Below are 19,067 nucleotides of genomic sequence, written 5' to 3'. Positions count from 1 at the left end.
AGCCCAAGGCAACTTTTCTTCTTCCAGTGTGGCCCAGAGATGCCAAAAGGTTGGACACCCCTATAAGGGTTCTGACTTTTGAGGCAAGTAGTGAGCAACAATTAAGAACAGGAATTTTGGAGACAGACTGCCTGGATATGATCTACAACTCATTAGTTGTGGGATCTAGGGCAAGTTACTCAGTTAATCTCTGGGCTTCCGTTTATTCTCCTGTTAAAATGGGGATAAGGGCATTTACTTTCCAGGGTTATTTTGAGAATTAAATGAATTAATGTATGTAAATAACTTTGACGAGGGCTTGCCACATAGTAAATGCTATGTGTCAGCAATTAATGAACACATTCACACTGAGGAATGAGATAAAATAAAGCCAATAAGGTTGGAATGTGAGAAACTAGGCTGGAGAGATTGGCAGGTATAGTTAGAAGATTTTAAGCAGGAAGTGAATAGTATAGTAAAAATATAACTGGTGAAATCTCTCCCTCTCCAGACCCCATCCTCCATATTGCCAAAGAACACAAATAGATCATCATCACATCAGCTTCTCCTTTCAACTTTCCAAAGGCTCCCCCTCTATGTGTACATGACAAAAACCAAATGCCAAACACGACTTAAAACGCCCTTTTCAATTTCACTCTAATCTACCTTTAGTCACAAAATTCACCTAGTTCCTTTTACAAAAGGTCTTCAATCTCCCACATATATGCACTTTATGCTTCAAAATTACATCTCACTGTTTTTCAACATTCTCGGACTAGTACACGCTTCTCATTTTCTCCTCTACAATAGTCCCTTTTCTCACCACTGATTAGAAAACTGGTACTAATAGAGTTCAAAGCATTTTCACCCACAATTCAGTGTCTATAACTGCATTAGAATGATGACATTTCTACAAAATCTTGAGAATTCTGCAGTTGATGTGGACTTCTCAAATCAGACATTCTTACTTCCTACTTCAAAGCTTGTTCCTTGTCTCTGAGATCCCATTCTAAAAACCCAAAATTTCTTTATAAAAATGGAAAGGCTTTAAAGAAAAGAGATAAAAACTTTAAATCAACCCAAGTCAAGAATATTCCATCAAAATCAACAGTGGAAACAAACATTAGCTGTCCTGGAAGTCAGAATTAAAGGCATGGATTCTTAACCAGAGGTCTAAGGACTCCTCAGGGCTACAAGGTAATTTTATGAAGCCTCTCAAATCGCATGCAAAGTATGTGTACATGCCTTTTTCTGGGGAGAGGGTCCATACCTTTCATCAGAGTTTCAAAGATATCTGTGACCTCCAAAATGTTAAGAAGTGCTCTAGAGAAAAAGCAAAGACAAGCAAAATGTGATTAAAAGAATGAATCCTTTTTAGGCTGTCAGGAGTGCCTCATGTTCTCTTAGACTATGACACTAGAAATCAGGTCAGAGGACATCATCCAATCAAAATAAAATTTAATATAGTCCAAACAAATAGATCTTTTATGGAAGGCGGAACTCCAAAAACCAACACAAAATCCATAATGGTTAAGTCACAAGGCTAGTGCCTTACTACAGGAGTTTCAAAAATGGGACTAATAGGAAGACAACATTTGATTTTCTATTCATATTTCCTTTTTATCGCATTCATTCAAAAATTCCTTTTCTGTGTATGTTCTTTGACACACGTAACAGTAAGGAAGCACATAATCTGCATAAGCATATATGCAATGGAAGTGGTTGACCAGTTTCTTTACTTTTGGTAATAGCAGACCACTGATATAATCCACCCATTTCAGTACCACTAAATTAACAAAAGTCCAGAATGACACAAAAACGCCCTAGTACAGATTAGAATCCAAGAGTAAGAAATCCATCAGCTTTCACAAAAAACCTAATTGATGTCAACTAAAAAGTAACTAAAAGAATCTCTCACTAACATTACTCTCCTTACTTTTCTTTGTTTTTAAGCTCAGCAAACTTTAAATGGTCAGTTTGCAACTTCAGCAAAATCAGCCTGGTTTGTCCAAGGTTTCCAGGATGATGTGATCAAAACACTTAATGGGAAAACTACTTGTGAAACCACAAATGGACAAGATATTCTCATAATTCACCCTAAAAGAAACTACTCTTTTCTCCCAGGAAAAAAATAATCTAAATGTGAGAAAGCTATGAAGGTTCCCTAAACACAACTCAAAACAGGTGATTGAGTGTCACCCAGTGGTGATACCAAGAGATGCAGGATACATGTGATACGAAATGGGGACAGAGATAACTCTAACCTTGGAAATGTTTTTAAAATATCACAGCTACATCTGAGTTGTCTGTATTGCCGGTAGGGAGTCGGAGGCGTGGGGCGGTGGGGGAGGAGCCTGGCCGGCAGAGAACCGCGTGAGAGAACTTGAAAAACTTTTAAGCCTTTTAGAATTAGTGAAGGCACAGATAGCACAGATATCTCTGTGCCGAGCTATCTGTGCCTTCACTAATTCTAAAAGGCTCCTTAAACCCCAAGTGTCTATGGGGAGACCCATATTCTGAGGCCTCTCCTCAGGTTTCAAAGTCACCCCCTGGGGGCATAACCCCATCTTTAAAAAAGGGGGGGGAGTGGAAATATTTTCTGGATCGTGTTTGAGACCTAGATACACAGAAATACACAAAGATGCCAACCTCTGCTAAAGGGAATCTCAGCTTGGGATAACAGATAGGAAAGCATCAACCCAGGGAAGGAAAAAGGGTGTTGGGTCCCCAATGGGGCAAAGAGGAGGGAACCACTGACGTAATGCATCTCTGACGAAAAACAAGGAGAGAACAGGTTGAAGGCACTTACACAACCCGGTGGAAGTGACGGACCATACAACGATAAAGAAAGGAGCAGAAATAACAAGTACAGATACAATAAAACCGTGAGGAGCATGGGAAATTAGAACAGGCGTAGTGAGGAGGAAGGGAGACACAAAAGAACCACAGAGGGAGCCGGTAAAAAAGTGGAAAAGCCTACAAGGAGAACACGTAGGAAAAGCACAAGCCACCCCGCAGAACTCTGTCCCCACAAAAGTTCAAGCCAGCCCTTTCTCCCGTTCACGATACCTTCAGTTTATGGAGCTCTACCGTCTCCGCCGCCATCTTGTTACCCCTCTACTCCACAAGGTCCCCTCCCGCTGCCTCCGCTTCCAGGAGCTCCCGCCTAGGAGCAGACAACCAGGGTCAACCAATCACTGCTACTCTTACTAGCACCTCATACCATTCACTCTTCCCATTAGTCAATAGCTGGCGTCCCTCTCACGCCTTCAGGCAGCTTTCCCCACCTCTCTCAAAAGGTGGGGCAGGGTGGGGGGCGGGTTCTGAACCTTCCGAACGACGGAAAGGGTAACCAATTGTGCATCCCCACTGCAGACCGCCAGCCAATAGATGGCGCCAGCGCTAATTCTGTTCCACCAATAGGGAGACTGCAGACGGGCGAGGGTGGCTGCTTCCTGGAGACCACAGGTGTTGAAACGAGCGCTGCTCCCGTAGCCAACCGGCTTCTTAAGCTTGCAGGTAGGGGCTTCCGAGAGACTGGAAAGGGGTGCTGAGGGAACAAATGGTGGGAGGCGAAAGGGGAGGTGGGCAGTGAGCGGCGGCGAGTTAAATACTACGACAAAAGTGCTGAGGAGAGCCGATTTACGAGGATCATGGGGCAGATTCGGGATTAGGGTTTAGGCAATTTTCGGTAGAGAAGGGAAGAACTGCTTCCTAACTAGACGTGATCAACTTTGACTAGTACGATTTTAAGGAGCCAAGTTTAGACGAAATGAGCCGCCCCTAGGACTCGGGCTAAGACTCCACCTGGGGGCGCTCAACTCAAGTTCCTTCGAAGCTCAACCCAAAACTCTGGGCACATTCTTTTAATGCCTCACGCTTGAGAGAAGGGATTGGGATGGGATGTTGACTGCTGACATGCTAAGGGGATGAGAGGTAGAATGGGCAAGCTCCAGATTAAACGTGGGGATTGGAAGTAACGTTACCCCCTCACCCCTCCTTAGTGAATAAATTCTTGTTTCCCACGACCCTCTTCTGGAATGCTGGGTGTATGTAACTTCTTCATGCTTCCTCATTAACTTCTTCAGGAAAAAAGTGAGATACTTCTGTTTCCCTTGTTCCTTGAAGCGGGTGCCCGACGCTTAGACCCACTCCTGCAAGTTACAGCTGAAGTGTAAGAATCAGAGTTATCAGATTACCAGATCCCTAAGATGGAGAGTGGACTCTTCTGACCTTCCCTCCCGCCGCCCCCCTCCCCCCGCCCGCAGTCTTCAGTTTTTCCTTTGTGCATGATGGGGATGTGCTTTCATTCCCGATAGAGTTCAGGAGATTTGAGCTATTCAGGAGGCAGTGTTGGGAGAAAAAACATCAAAGAGGGGTTGAGAGGAAATTGAGGTAGACTCCTGCCTGATCCCCCACTGTGGTAGGATGAATGTGGGGGTGGCACACAGCGAAGTAAACCCCAACACTCGAGTGATGAATAGCAGGGGCATCTGGCTGGCCTACATCATCTTGGTAGGACTGCTGCATGTGGTTCTACTCAGCATCCCCTTCTTCAGCATTCCTGTCGTCTGGACCCTGACTAATGTCATCCATAATTTGGTGAGCATTAAACCACACCCTATACCCACCCCAGGCCTTTCCCGGACCAAAAACAAAATAAAATCCCCAAATATTTGGGGATACTCATTTTCCTTTGAGAATCTTAATTCTTGGGCTAAAGAACTACATTCTGCCCCTTCAAACTGCTCTCTTCTCTCTTCCCAGGCTATGTATGTCTTCCTACATATGGTGAAAGGGACACCCTTTGAGACCCCTGACCAAGGAAAGGCTCGGCTACTGACACACTGGGAACAGATGGACTATGGGCTCCAATTTACCTCTTCCCGAAAATTCCTCAACATCTCTCCTATTGTACTGTGAGTCCCCGGGGAGATACGGTGAATACTGCAAGAGCCAGGTACAAAGGCCTACAGGGAAGCTTTAAAAATGTAGAAGGCAATAATCAAGCATGCCTTGCTGCCTCCTTGGTAGTAGGAGAATGGAGAAGGGACTGAGAAAACCAAGTAAAACCAAATGATTTTTACATTTCCAAAAGATGTGAATAAATCAAGGCAGAACTGATGTAAATCTGTGAAAACTTTGTAGGGAGTAGAAGCAAAGAGGACGGAACAGTCATACAAGCTGAAACTGCTTCAGCTGTCATTTGCTGTATGTCTTTAACAATTAGCCCTGGCTGGCGTAGCTCAGTGGATTGAGCACAGGCTTGGGAACCAGAGGATCACGGTTCGATTCCCAGTCAGGGCACATGCCTGGGTTGCAGGCCAGTTCCCTGCAGGCCAACTCCCAGCAGGGGATGCACGAAAGGCAACCATACATTGATGTTTCCCTCTCTCCTTCCCCTCTAAAGATAAATAAATAAAGTCTTTAAAAAAAAAAAACAATTAAACACACTAACTATAACAAATCTCCAGTTAGAGGTGCTGATTATCTCCCTAATCCCTAAGATACTTTCAGATATCCTAGGACTGGTCATTTAGCATAAGAGAAAGTCACTGGGAAGGCATGAATATGGTTAGGGAAAGCCAATTTCACTCAACCTGTTTCTTTTCTCCCCAGCTACCTCCTAGCCAGCTTCTATACCAAGTATGATGCTGCTCACTTCCTCATCAATACAGCCTCATTGCTCAGTGTACTGCTGCCTAAGTTGCCCCAATTCCATGGGGTTCGTCTCTTTGGCATCAATAAATACTGAAAGATGGGGTCGGGGACGACGTTGGAACAAAAGGCTGGAACGTCTTTCTCTTCTCTGTACTGTCTTCTGTATCTTGAAAGTTTGTGAACTATACAACCGTTCCCAAACTCCCAGGAAGAAAGCAGAATGGAAAATGGGGCTCCCTGGGCCTAGCCCTCCTAGGAGTAGGTTTGAATCAGAAAAGGCAGGTAAGGTAAGGGACTAAAACAACTCTCCTCTACAGGAGGCCATGTTTGGGCAGCTTGTTTGGTGATTAAGTATTCCTATATCTTCCTTTATACTTACTTTATAAGTATTTTCCTTAAAATAAAGGGGTTTTTCTTCTTCTTAGATATGGCTACTATGTGGTCAGCACGGAAGAGTAGGGAGATGTCCTTACAAGGCAAGAGAAGGAAGATAGAACAGTGACTTACTGCACAAATCTTCTCTGTTTTTTACCCCCTCTTCCTTGGTTTAGTAGGAGGTAACCTTCACTCTCAGCTAACACTTAGAGAAAGGATTCTCAAAAGAGAAAAAGGATACCAGCTATAATAAGAGCAAAGAAGAGAGGGAAGAAATGTGTTGCCAGTTATATATTTATAGAAAGATAATTCCCTGGCTTTAAATAGATATATACATACAAATATGAACAAACTTAAAAAAATACAAACCCTTGGATCATAAGGAGGCTGCCAGGAGCCCCTTTATCCTTCCCCCTCACCCAAGGGCAGAGGGCATAAATTTGATTTTTAAAAATTATTAGTTTTGGCCATCCCTGCAGCAACAAGCATAAATTTGGTCAGTTACCCACAAGGTGAAAAAAAATCCAGAGTCCCCACTCACCGAACTCTATGTATGTATCTCCTATAATTAGGGCTACATATTTTCTTGTACTGTCTCATAACTAGTATATTGGGCTAAGGGCGGGGGGGGGGGCTCCTGAAATGGGTTAAAAAATAAAATAGACTCGTAATTTTAAAAAAAGGAGGAAAGTGTCATTTGCTGTAGAAGCAAAAGACAAGACAAAGGCATACAGACACCAGGAAAATACCCAGTTCCCACCCTGCTATGGGAGGTAACATCCAGTCCAGGTCCATGCCCTAGGTTCTTTGCTCTAGCCACCCCCTATTTCTTTGGTATTGTCAGAAGACAAGATTCAGTTCCTGGGTGCTGGTGGAGGAGGAAGAGTGGTTCCGGGGCTTCCAGCAAGTACTGAGTGAACAATTTGAGCTTAAAATTTTCCCTTTTTTAAATAGTTAAAAATAAATCAAACTCCATCCTGTGCTGTACACAGCCCTTTTGACTCCCTGACAATGATTTAAGGAAAGAAGAAAACAAGTATCAACGTTGGAAGGGCCTCCTCACTTTCTTCCGCCTCTTCGGTTTGGCTTCTCCCTTGGGTACTGTGCTGTTTGGCTTGGAAGCTGCAGTGGCCCCAGAACCAGAATGAGGAGCTGCAAAGAAGTTCCCATTGGACATGTGTCTTGGGGGTACTTGAAAGATTCGGCTCAAAAAGTCCTGAAGGTCAGCAGGAGGGGCATCTGGGGTGGCTCTGAGAGGAGGACAGAACAGTGAGACAAGAGATTTAAGAGTCAAATGGTCACCTGTTAATACTTAGTTTAAAGATATATCGAGCCCTGGCTGGTGTGGCTCAGTGGATTGAATGCCAGCCTGCGAACCAAAGGGTCACCCATTCAATTCCCAGTTAGGGTACATGCCTGGGTTGCAGACCAGGTCCACAGTAGGGGTTGCTCAAGAGGCAACCACACATTGGTGTTTCTCTTTCTCCCTCCTTTCCCCATCAAAATAAATAAATCTTAAAAAAAAAAAAAGAAAGGACGAAATGTATATTGAGTCAGTTAGCGGACTTCTTAAAGGGTGAGACATCCGGGTATCCTGAACACCACGTCATTTGAAACCATATTCAGAACTAGAATAGTGGCTAAATTATTGAAAGAAATACGGCCTACCTCTGTCGCCCACTGGTGCCTGGGATCCGAGAACCAAATGAGATGTGATAGGGGACTCTGTGAGTATCTGGGGAGATTACCACACGCTGGCATCCAGCCCACTCTACAAACATGAGAAATAATTACCAATACATCACAGTTTTAAGTATACATGAGCCCATATTTCTAGAGAACAAAAGTGTACCTGTTATGTCATACACCTTCCCATCCATCAGTGCAAAGTAGGTGATCTTGAGGCCCAACATGCTTGATTCTGCCCAAAAGTCTCCTTCTTCAGCAGGATGCAGCCTATTACACTCAGCACAGTATCTGGCATTCTTAGGTTCCCGGTCCATTTCAAACCTTCTGCAACCCAATAGGAAGATAATTCCTCAATAATTTGTCGGGCCTGTGATGTTGCTATAGTCTCACTAACTGACAAATGTGGCTGAATGATCTAAAATTATCTCACTCAGTTGTTACATAGGCCTATGCACATCCTGTTCTCAGTCTTCTATCTTAAAGCTAAGAAGTATCTTTTTTTCTTATTCAAATCTCCAATCTTTTGACAGTATGGCAGAAGTGGAAACTTAAGGGTTTTTTTACTCACCATCTGTATCCCACAAACTACCAATACTACTCACAAAGAAGGTCTTTGGCTTCCCAGACCCTAAGCTGTGGCTGTCCTATTCCTATTTCATACCTATGCTTTCCCTGGCATCGGCTGCACATCATAGTATTCATTGCCTCTTTGAGGTCATCCTGCAGCTTGGACAGAAACTCATTCACTGACCGGCTCAGCTCATTCTCTGCCATTCGTTTCCTAAGGGAAGAAAAGCTTTGTAAATCAGAGGGTATTGAGCAAGAGATAAAAGGAGGCAGATCTATTGGCCTCTTAAGGCCTGGGCCTGCTAGAAAGACAAGCAACCTCAACTCTCTCCACTTCAGAGAGCCTCCACCCCCAAGTCCAGGGACCTCTGCTATTGAAGGTTATTCTTTATTCCACCTGACAATTTCCCATCTCCAACTTACATCTCATACTCCTTCCGCCTTTCAGGGTTACTGACAATGTCCCAAGCTGCCCGCAAAACCTTGAAGGCCTCCTCAGCCTGGGGATGATGATTTTTGTCAGGATGAACCTATCAAACAAAGATTTCATCACAGACCTATTCCACCCATCTCCCCATCTTGGGTCAAAACCTCACATCAAACGGTTCTCTTCCACCACCCTTTTGGAGAGTCAATATAGCTTAATTAATTGGTCTGGCTCTAAAGACATCTCAGTTCAAGTCCCAGCTCTGTCACTGTTAGCTACATGACCTAGAATACTTTATCTATCATGGATTGTTGGCAGTATTAAGTGAGAATGTATGTGGGGTATATAGCACAGAATCTGTACTAAGGTGGTCCACCATCCTAGTGCACCTGGGATTGTTCCAGCTTTAGCACTGAGGTTCGTGTCTCAGGAAACCCCTCAATTTCAGGCAAACAGGGATGGCTGGTCACCTCACCTGGCACATAGATACTAATCCCTCACATTTTAACTTTATTGTCAGTTACAAAGTAAGGGTTCCAAAGATATTACATCCTCAAACACTTTTCTAACTAGAAAACTCTCACATCTACTCAAAACTTCCTGCAGGTTTCCCTTTCTGTCCCAGAAATGAAATAGCCTATCATGATACAGGGTTTTTACCCACTTTTCAGCCTTTTCTCCAAGACAAATAATATCCTTTCTCCCTATACTTCCTTATTGTTCTCATCCATACTCCTCAAAAAATAAGAGATGTAAAGTTAGCTTCTTAACTGATGTCAAATAAGCAGAATGCTGTTAAATCTGTATTCCCAAGCATATACAGCATCCCTTTGGTCATGGTCACTCTGGGGCTTAATAAGAGTGGTGAGGGGTTCTATTAAAGAAGCCTACAGACATTCTGATCCAGAACAAGGGAGAACTATGGGGTGTGGGGCGGGGGTGTGGAGGATCAGGGAACTTAACATCATCTCTACTCCAACAAATTAAGTTGAAAATGAGATATTTTTGGAAGAATGATATTCCCCAAGAGAGGATATCTGCTAAAGATACAAAGGTGAGAAAAGAGCTCCACTATCAGTAACAATTTGAGTGTAAGCGGTTGTTCCCCACTCTAAGAATATCCCAGGCTACCAACTAAGGGGTATGTATTTCCCACAAAGTAGTCCTCTGATAAGTCGGATGGTTAACAGAAACCATGGTTGCCCTGGTGTCAACTGTTGAGGTAATCTGCACACTATGATATTTTACCAGTCCATTTCCATATACTCAGTCAAACAGACCTCCTGTGCAATTTACACACATTACTTAATAAAGTTTTACTTCCACAGAAATAGCAATAATAATCACCTAAAAATAGCAACTTAGTATCAACTTCTAATAACAATTTGATTATATGCTTTTATTAAATCATTTCTCTCAACAATGAGGTGTGTCACCATTCTCACCTGTAACTCCCTTTTCTCAGCGAAAGCAAACAGGTTTTTATGTATGACATATATATGCACATATCTCTGATTTCTGTTCTCTTTTCCTTCCCTTTGCCATCTGGGTTGCTGGTCTTTTTTTTTTTTTTTTTTTTATAATTTGGATACAGTTTTTTTTTGAGATTCATATTTTTTTAATATTTTATTTATTTATCTTTTTAGAAGGGAAGGGAAAGAGAGAGGAAAGAAACATCAATGTATGGTTGTTTCTCGTGCATCCCCTGCAGGGAACTGGCCCCTGCCGGAAACTGGCCTGCAACCCAAGCATGTGCCCTGACTGGGAATCGAACCTCGATTGTCTGGTTCACAGGCCCGCGCTCAATCCACTGAGCTACACCAGCCAGGGCTTGGGTTGCTGGTCTTAAAATAGTTTGTTTTCTTTCACCTGGTCCTGGAATAATCACATGTGCTCCCTGAACTGTCCCACACCAGGTGCACTTGCCTTTCTAGGACAGATTATTCGATTTCCCTGTGTTCAAAAGAAACCCTCATTTGTTCAGGGAGAGGAATTGCTAAGCTTTCTGATTGGATGTCTTCTCCACCCTAGTCAAAGGGACTTCATCTTGGTATTTCAGGGTGAGTGAGTCCAATATATCAGGTTCACTTCTTTTCATTTAAGAAAAAGAATCTCGCCCTGGCTGGTGTAGCTCAGTGGATTGAGCACAGGCCTGTGAACCAGAGGATCGTGGTTCAATTCCCAGTCAGGGCACATGCCTGTGTTGCAGGCCAGTTCCCGGCAGGGGACACATGATACATTGTGTGTCCTTGGCAGAGGCAACCATACATTGGTATTTCTCTCCCTCTCCTTCCCTTCCCCTCTAAAGATAAATAAATAAAATATTTTTTAAAAAAAGAAAAAGAATCTCATGACAAAAAAACGTGAAGGGAAAGTCAGATCCCATAGTAGAGATGGAAAAAATATGACTCTTTTCTAAGAAAGTTACTCTGCAGCTTAAAATTGACCTTCTCCACCTTCCCTTTATTTTACTCTCCATAAAATTACAAAATAAAATATAGGAACAAAAGAGGGACAGGAAACAAAGGGGAAGGATACTCACCATCACTGCCAACTGCCTATAGGCTTTCTTCAGTTCAACATCTGATGCCGTGGCTTCAACCCCCAACACATGGAAAGGGTTTAGCTCATCTTCAGGAACCCCAGCCATGGTCAAGAGTCGAGTCACTTCCTCTTCAGGCTGGCAGCAGCGACCAGTAGCTACAGGTGCATCTTCCTCCCTGTTAGTCCTCTGTTTGACCCAAGGCAACTCCAGCCAACTCCATTGAACCATTCTTACAAGCTGCTGCCATGGCCTGCTATCTCTCAGCAGAATCAGGCAATGCTGCAAGGTGGGAGATTCCAGCCAAGAGAAGAGTCGGGTGGCTTTACTCCTCCAGCCTAACCGGTCACCTAGTCCCACAAGAAACCGCCAGCCCAATTGCAGACAGCCCAAGAAGAGGGCCAGAGCCAGAAGCAGCAAAGCACCCAGTAGCCTAAGAAAATGGGTGAACAGTCCTGCCCCATAGCAAAATCCCTGGCTCAGAAACTGGAACATCACCTGGGCCCAACCACCCAGCTGTCCTGCCCAGACTCGAAAAATGTCCAAATCACTGCCTTTCAGTTGCCTGCATGCATAGATGAGATGACCACAAGTTTCCACATACTCTCCCACCAATACCAGCAGGTCAATCACCAACCAAAAGCCTGCCTGTCCAAGCTGACACAGTTCTTCTGCTCCCCATAATCCCAGGCCCTTGCGCTTATCTGCCTGACTTCGTTTCCGGCCTAGCCGATGTCGACCAGGGGTCCTGGGATCTCTGCGTCCACCCTCCCGAGTATCCTCCTTGGCTGGAACACGGTGCCGCTGTCTCCTGGGTGGAGGTTTCTTTCCACTGGGCACACGTGAAAAATCACTGGGGAACTTGGGTTCCTTATCATGATATTCCTCTTCAAATTCCTCATCTTCTCCCAAACCTGGAGAGGTACAATGGTGGCAAAAGTTGCTAGAAGAGCTATCTCCTCCCCTATAGTAAGGCCCTTTAGGGATTCCAGGGATTCCCTGGCAGCTGCAAGCAGACGGAATGGAAAGAAACGGGTTCCCATCCTCCTGGTGCCCAGCCTCATTCTCTCTTGAGAGTTCCTGGTCGGCTCCTGATTCTTCTTCTGAAGATGCCTCACTCAGATCAGGGTCCTCTCCATCTCTAGGGGGTCCTGGACCCCTTGGGCGACCATGGCTTGGATCTGACCAATGAGCTGGGTTTGGAGGCTGTGTGTATTTAAGACTAGAGTGCTCTGTGAGGCAGTGGGTACCATTAGGAGCAGGCCTCGTTGAATCCCTCAGTCCTGAGAATGAAAGTATTTCAGGGTCCACAGAGGGTCCTAAAGTCCCAAGAGAGGCACCACCACTGTTGTGAGCTGTACATAACCCTCTTTGTCCCGGGTGCTTCTGGGCCATGACCCCGGGAGTTCCTGAAGATTTTAAGTCACAGCCATCGTGGTAAGTTCTGATGCCTGTAACAAAGCTATCAAGTTGGAGATAATCAAGTATAGAACCAAGAAGGGGGTTAAATAATCTTAAATTGGGGATATATTTAATGCATCCACCTCCCCTCTTTTCCCAAGTTCCGTTGGGGTATTCATTACCCCTAGCAAGAAGCCAATACTACCTTAACCACAACACCGCTCCCTGCCGCCTCCTCTAAATCCACTTAAGTTTTTCTTCTCCCGGAAAGATACAGTCCTGAATCCGAGAAAGCGGGAGGTACGGCAAAGGGTGTGGTCCTGGGGTGTCACTCTTGGGAAAATGGGAAAGACGATCGGAAAGGAGAGCCATAGACTGTCTGAGAAGGGTGTGGACCGTGCAGCCCTTAAAGAAAAGCTGGGGGCGGAACTAGGAGGTTGCCCCTGAAATAGACAACCAACCCTCAGGCTGGGAAAAGAAGGCGAAGGTAAGGTACCGAACGGCGGCAATAACTCCTCCTTTGGAGCAGCTGGGCCCTGCGCCAGAAGGAGGTACGAGAGGAGCTATCCCAGCCCCGCCTCCCGCTCCATTCTTCTTCCGCCTTCCGTTCCTGCCGCGGCCTCCGACATATACCTATTTCCACTTCCGGGGTTACCAGGGAAGCGACAGTAAGGAAAACAAAAAAGCGGTTGGCAGAGACGTGAACCAGTCTAGCAAGTGTGGGTCAAATCAGAGGAGGCGGTCCAGGGGAAGTACTGGCCCGGCCCCTTAAAGGGCCCTCTGCTGCAGCCCTCCGCGTGCTAGAGTGGAGACCCCGCAAGTTGCACCTCTGGAAGCAAAGCACATAAGTGCTGCAGCGGTGCCTGCGGTCTGGGAGCGGGTTCGTGGGTTCCTCTGGATTCTTGGGCTTTACCGAGACTGGGAGATGGAGGACAGCCACCGAGTCACAGGCTGTTTCTCTTGCAGATACAACTAGGAGCCACCGCCCTGATCTCTTCACTGGTGGCAGTACGAGGATAGAGGCCCTTTTGTATCTTGTCTTCTCCTTGGATCGAGGAAAGGACACCCCGGGCCAACCCCCGCCCTGGTCCCCCTAGCGCTGTCCCTTCTTTCCCAGCAACCCTCGGCCTCCCAAGATCCTGACCCAGCTGGCGAACTGCCGCTCCCACAGCCCAGAGCCGTCCTTCTGGACGCAGGTCTCAGGCACCGTCACCGAGCGGGACCCGGGGGCTGAGAGAGAGCGTAGCTCCGCTGGTCTCAGGACCAGAGCGGAGTGCCAAAAAACATTGCGCTCATCTGCATGCTGCTTTACATCTTATTTGCATACCGAGTCGTTCGTCGACGTCGACAAGCGCCCCCTCCCCCACGCAGACCCAGCTTGAGTCCCCTTGTCTGTCGGACTCCTCTGCACACGCCTCTCTCGTTAGTCCCCCTTCCAGACTCTGTCTTACTCGGCAAGTTAGTCCACCCATGCACCTCGTCGGCGCCCCAAGAACAGCAAGACCCCCTTCCCCGAATCCCCAGTCCGGACCACCAGATTCTCCAGAAGACAATACTCCAATTCTCTGGGAAGTGGAAGAAACCAAGCCGGAGCGAGGGGGGCGCTGAGACCCCTGTTGGGGCTTTGAGAGCTTCCAATTGTTGAGTCATCGCCTAAGTATTCAGAGACCTTTATCTAAACCTGTTGTGCACCGAGAGCCTTTCCCTGTGTGGTTGGGGGGGTTCTCTGGTCCCAGCCTCGAGCAGTACACAAACTGGGTCCCCCACACACAAGGGAAAGAGTGGGAGGGACCCTGCCCGTGATGTCACCCCCCCACCCCATCCCCTTCCTCTTCCCTACCCTACCCCCAAAGCTGATTGCATTTAGCTCACGGGGCTTGGGCTACGACTTGCAAGAGTTTAGGGGGGAACTAACTGAGTGGTCCTGGGGGTGCCCACGCCTGACAGCCGCCCGGACACCTAGGATCTCCGGGCAGGGATGCAACTGGGGATCTAGGGAAGCACTTCTGCCCCCTTCCTCTTCTCAGCCCTGGCAGGGTGGTGAGTAGTTAACACCCCCTCCCCAACCTCTCCTTATTTAGGGTCCCTAGGCTTCCAAGAGGATTGAGAAGAGGAGCCCCAGGGATTCCCCAAGCCAACCCTCCAGCCTGTTAGGACCTTGCTGTCCAAAAAGAAGATAGATGAAGGAATGTACCTGCATCCACCCTACCCCACTCCCAAAGTGCCCCCAGAGCCAGCCCCTCCTTGATGTTCTTGAAGAAACTAAATTCAAACCCCACTGGCAGCTGTGACAACTCTGGGGAAAGGGAGGGATAGGACAAGCCCCAGTGTCCTGAGGGGAGGAGTAAGAGACCACCAGGAGGTGAGATATCTGTGGGCAAGGTGCCTGCTTATTCCATGAGGGGTCGTTGGAGTTGAACTGTGACTGGATGCCTCTCCCCAACAACTCGGTCTCCTCAGGAAGCAAAGGCTTCAGAACCCTGACAAATGTGGACAACTGTCTCTGCTTAATTCCTTGTCTCAAACTCTTTTGGTACCTGTTTTTTTTTTCCCCTCTTCCCTGGGGTTGGAGCAGCTGTCAGGAGACCCCACCATGACTCATTCTCTCCTCTTTCTCCTCCTTCTCCCTCCTTTTATTAACCACACCCTTCCTAGTCCAGTGCGGTAATATTGAGTCCCAGCTGCAGATGTGGGCAAGCTTTCTTTTCAGCTGTAACATGTTGCTGGGTCTTTAGCCCCCAGTCCCACTAGTGGCCCTGGACACCTCCCTCTACAGACCTTAGAACTTCCTGTTCCTCCCACCCCACCCTGGAAAGCTAGGGGACAGACATGGCTCATTACCTCATAAGATTTTCATTTAAGTTTTATTTAGCTTCCTTGTTGCAAAGGATAGTAAAAAGACGGGGCTCCCCTCAACCCCAGCAGGGCCATGTTCCCTCCTGAAACTGGCCTTTCTTTAAAAAGAAATAGAGGTACAAAGTCCTCAAGATTCATGGGCACCTGAGTTCCTGCCCCCTACGCCCTTGCAGGTTTCCCAACCCCCTCAAGACATTCATGGATGGATGAGAGGAGCTGACACTGACCTCCCCCTCTGTGACCACCTTCTCTTCCTGCCATGGAGGAAGCTTTGCTGCCCCTGGCCATGACCTCTGACCCCAGGCCCTTTAATCAACAACTCCCAGAGCCTCCAGATCCAAGATGTGTCTTGGAACCCCAGGACAATCCTGAACTGGCACCCGCCCTCGTGTGTGCTCTTTGCTGCTGCTTTGGAATCATCTACTGCTGCTTCGGTGAGGGCAGGGCTAGGGTTCTGGGGGGCAGCTGCCCAAGACTGTCGCCCTCAAGGATGATGTTAACTTTCTCCTTTGTTGCTGGGCTACCACTACTCTTCTGTCAGGGGAGGCCTACTTTTGGTATGGCCCGTCTTGCTCTTGCTGGCTTTTCCTGTTTACTGCCCGACTCATGCCCTCCAGCGCTGACCCCTGGCACTCTCACTTGCCTTCTCCTTACCTTCTTCCTCAAAACTCCATTCCCAAATTACCCTCCATGTTTAAATCTTCTTCACCCTCCCCCAACAATCTGAATTGGCCTATACTGATTTCTTCTCAGCTACCATCCCTGAAAAGATTTGACCTTCTTTCTATACTTACTCCCCTCAATGCAGCCATCCTACCTCCTGATTTTTCCCTCCCCTCCCCTCACAGTCTCTGCCCTCCCTGAGGTGATCCCTTTCTGCCCCTTGCCTTGAGGTCCCTGGGTGTGCCACTGTTGTTATCTGCTCCTCTGCTTATCATCAGAGCCATCCCTGTGGGCCCCCCCACCCCTTCTGCTTCTCAGTGCCTCCCGCCTCCCTTCCCAGGCTACCGCTGCTTCAAGGCAGTGATGTTTCTCTCGGGCCTGCTATCAGGAGCTCTGGTGATCTTCCTGCTTTGCCACAAGGAGCGAGTGCTAGAGACACAGCTGAGCCTGGAGGTGAGCGCGGGCATTGCGCTGGGCATCGGACTCCTCTGCGGCCTGGTCACCATGCTGGTTCGCAGTGTTGGGCTCTTCCTGACTGGTCTCCTGCTAGGCCTAACCCTGGGCGCCGGGGCCCTGTTGGGCACTGAACCTATCTACCAACCACCTTCAGCCTGGGTGCCGGCTGGGGGGCTGGTGGGGCTGGCACTGCTGGGAGCCCTTCTCACACTTCGGTGGCCACGCCCACTCACAGTTCTGGGCACAGCCCTGCTGGGTGCTGCAGTGCTGGTGGCCTGTGCTGACTACTTCCTGGAAGGGCTGGCACTGGGCAGTCGGCTGGGCCACCGCTTGCAGGCACTTCCAGCCTTGCCTCCTCTCTGCTGGTATAGCTGGGTCTTGCTGGGGACCTGGCCAGCCCTGGGAGCCCTTGGGGCCCTGGCCCAGTGGAAGCTCATGGATGAGGAACATGGAGGCCACGCCAATGGTAAGTCAGTGCCATGGTACAGCAGCAGCCAATCTGTGCCTTCTAATGTCCCAGGTCCCAGACTTGAGGAGGGGAAAAGGGAAATACCCTTGAGAGGAGGGTGGAGGTATCTAAGGTGAATGGGGCAGGGCATTGAAAGGAAGTTAGAGTTTCAGGAGCCACTTTCAGAAGTTAGAGTTTCAGACTTTTCCTACTCAAAGTCTGAGTAGGAATGAGAAGAAAAATTGTGAAGGGGAGCAGGGAAGAGAGAGCTATTGGAGACTATTGTGGAAGAAAAGGAAGATCTCAGGAAAGTCCAGAAGGAGAGAGTAGGAAGACTCAAAAGGAAGATTTGTTTTAGAGGAACTAGGGGGAAGGTCAGGTTTGATAGAGCTGGAATAAGGAGATCGAATGGATTTCTCTTAGAGTGTGAGTGTGTTTGGGGGTGGGATTTGGGGTCTAAAGAGGCCTCCCTCAGTCTGTATTGCCCTCTCCCAAGCAGTGGTCTTGAGCCACCATCGAAGGCATCTGCAACTCCTTCGAATCCATCAGCAAGAGGCCAAGTGGCACCGGACCTCCCCTGGGGTGGGGCTCTGTGAGGGCAGCTACCGGCGCCAGCTCCCTCCCAATGCCCGGAGCCCTGCTGACAGTCTGGCTCCTGTGAGTGGGGGAAAGGGGGAACTCTAGGGGATGAGGCAGAGGGCACATAGAGATGGTGAGGTTGGGATGAGGACTGACCCAGACCCTTCCTCTGTCCTCTTTGCCCTGTGTCCCTCCAGAGTTACCTCCAGAGCCTTCGAGAGCGCCAACTGGGACCAGGAAGCCAGGCCACAGCCCCCCACACCATCCTGGACTTGGATTCTGACTGTGGTTCCACTGTACCCCTCACCACACATTCTGGTTCCACCCAGACCTGAGCCTAAACCTCCACTGATACCCCCCACCCTTAGCAAGGGCCTGGGAACACTAGGTGGGCAGGGCCTGAGCCCGCAGGACCCACGCACAAACTTCCCTGCCTTTTAGACTTGGGAGTGGAATCTGTGTTCCAGGCTAGACCATCCCTGTAAGGAAAGGTTTCAGAGACAGAGAGGAATGTTAGGGAGGGGAGAGGACTGGAAGTATGAGTAGCTACCTCTGTCCAATAATAGAGGTGCCCTGGTCCCTAAAGTAACTGACTCCCTAATTCCCTCCAAATAAAGGGGGAGCTTTGCCCAAATAGCCTTTTATATACCCTCATCAGTGTGCCACACAAAGTAAAATAAGGAGTTTTCTTTTCGTAAGAGCTTTGGAAAATCTGGAAGCCTCCTAAAGCACATGATAGCTTTTTGAATGGAAGCAGAGTACAGAGGAGCTCCAGAATCCCCCAGTCCCCAGGCCCCTCATTAGGGGATAATTGGATTCCTGATTAGGCTTTCCTCCCAGGCCACCATAGTCTCAAGCCCCCTTCTCCTACCTCAGTTGGGGGTATTATCCTCCACGTTGCTTCCCTTTCTCTCCTTGACATGGGGAAGACCATGGGGCAGTGCCTGGTTCAGCCCCCATCTCCCCCAAAAGCTGGCTTCTTGCTCCAAGGAGAGAGCATTGCCCCACATGCCAGAATGTTGCCCTTTTGCCCAGTGGAGCCTGGTCTTCAGGCTGAATGGGAGACAAGTGCCTTCTTTGCCTCTCATTGTAGATGATGCTAATCTCTTCTGTAGCCAGAACTTGGTCCCAGCCACTAACCTACTCTAACTCTCCCACTGTGATTCTCCTGCCCAAAGTCAGTTCCCTGGTTCCCTAGAGAGCATGGAAGAAGATATATCCCTTCCCTGGGCAGCAAAGCTATGATGGGAGGGAGGAAGAACATGGGAGCATGTGAATAAAGTGGCATTGAACACTGAATCAGGGAGTCTGGCCTCTTCTGTTGCTGCTCTCTTTCTTTGCATCCCAAAACAAAGAGTTATCCACACTGATAAGTCCTCTGACCACTAAAGAATTGGTAGGGTTCCCTTAGCAGACTGGGCTAC

The 19,067-nt window shown here is 47.8% G+C and overlaps 4 protein-coding genes across 17 annotated transcripts in view; 2 read left to right on the top strand and 2 right to left on the bottom strand.

The window, feature by feature from the left end:
- SARNP (SAP domain containing ribonucleoprotein) overlaps window positions 1–3,155 on the bottom strand; it is a 55,090-nt gene extending 51,935 nt beyond the window's left edge. For both annotated transcript variants that reach the window (XM_037030068.1, XM_037030069.1), the window contains exon 1: window positions 3,049–3,155. In XM_037030068.1, coding sequence (XP_036885963.1) covers window positions 3,049–3,084 — 36 coding nt within the window. In that variant the 5' untranslated portion in view covers window positions 3,085–3,155. The remainder of the gene's footprint in view (window positions 1–3,048) is intronic.
- Window positions 3,156–3,400: 245 nt separating this feature from the next.
- Window positions 3,401–5,803, top strand: ORMDL2 (ORMDL sphingolipid biosynthesis regulator 2). Of its 3 annotated transcripts, XM_037030071.1 has the most exons (5): window positions 3,401–3,498; window positions 4,068–4,153; window positions 4,407–4,581; window positions 4,747–4,898; window positions 5,599–5,803. In XM_037030071.1, the coding sequence occupies exons 3-5, from the start codon at window positions 4,408–4,410 to the stop codon at window positions 5,732–5,734; spliced, it is 462 nt and encodes a 153-aa protein (XP_036885966.1). In that variant the 5' UTR covers window positions 3,401–3,498; window positions 4,068–4,153; window position 4,407; the 3' UTR covers window positions 5,735–5,803. The 3 variants fall into 3 exon arrangements, with proteins under 3 accessions (XP_036885966.1, XP_036885965.1, XP_036885967.1); XM_037030070.1 differs by having other exon boundaries at window positions 4,068–4,581; XM_037030072.1 differs by lacking the exon at window positions 4,068–4,153 and having other exon boundaries at window positions 3,407–3,498.
- Window positions 5,804–6,058: 255 nt separating this feature from the next.
- On the bottom strand, window positions 6,059–13,363 carry DNAJC14 (DnaJ heat shock protein family (Hsp40) member C14). 5 transcript variants are annotated; one of them, XM_037030052.1, is made up of 8 exons: window positions 13,275–13,363; window positions 12,847–12,974; window positions 11,241–12,691; window positions 8,695–8,801; window positions 8,366–8,485; window positions 7,868–8,028; window positions 7,684–7,786; window positions 6,059–7,265 (listed from the first exon to the last, which is right to left on the bottom strand). In XM_037030052.1, the coding sequence occupies exons 3-8, from the start codon at window positions 12,633–12,635 to the stop codon at window positions 7,055–7,057; spliced, it is 2,097 nt and encodes a 698-aa protein (XP_036885947.1). In that variant the 5' UTR covers window positions 12,636–12,691; window positions 12,847–12,974; window positions 13,275–13,363; the 3' UTR covers window positions 6,059–7,054. The 5 variants fall into 5 exon arrangements, with proteins under 5 accessions (XP_036885947.1, XP_036885946.1, XP_036885949.1 ...); XM_037030051.1 differs by having other exon boundaries at window positions 13,138–13,327; XM_037030054.1 differs by lacking the exon at window positions 12,847–12,974 and having other exon boundaries at window positions 13,275–13,357.
- An 856-nt stretch (window positions 13,364–14,219) lies between these two features.
- On the top strand, window positions 14,220–18,942 carry LOC118975873 (transmembrane protein 198-like). Of its 7 annotated transcripts, none has more exons than XM_037030067.1 (5): window positions 14,220–14,298; window positions 15,671–15,931; window positions 16,501–17,082; window positions 17,561–17,721; window positions 17,841–18,942. In XM_037030067.1, the coding sequence occupies exons 2-5, from the start codon at window positions 15,757–15,759 to the stop codon at window positions 17,976–17,978; spliced, it is 1,056 nt and encodes a 351-aa protein (XP_036885962.1). In that variant the 5' UTR covers window positions 14,220–14,298; window positions 15,671–15,756; the 3' UTR covers window positions 17,979–18,942. The 7 variants fall into 7 exon arrangements, with proteins under 7 accessions (XP_036885962.1, XP_036885960.1, XP_036885958.1 ...); XM_037030065.1 differs by having other exon boundaries at window positions 17,540–17,721; XM_037030066.1 differs by lacking the exon at window positions 14,220–14,298 and adding an exon at window positions 14,595–14,681 and having other exon boundaries at window positions 17,564–17,721.
- The last annotated feature ends 125 nt before the right edge of the window (window positions 18,943–19,067 follow it).

The sequence above is a fragment of the Sturnira hondurensis genome, unplaced genomic scaffold, assembly GCF_014824575.4.
Source record: "Sturnira hondurensis isolate 20B ecotype Veracruz unplaced genomic scaffold, ASM1482457v3 Scaffold0020601, whole genome shotgun sequence".
Lineage (NCBI taxonomy): Eukaryota > Metazoa > Chordata > Mammalia > Chiroptera > Phyllostomidae > Sturnira > Sturnira hondurensis.
This window is presented reverse-complemented; position numbering and strand designations above follow the sequence as displayed.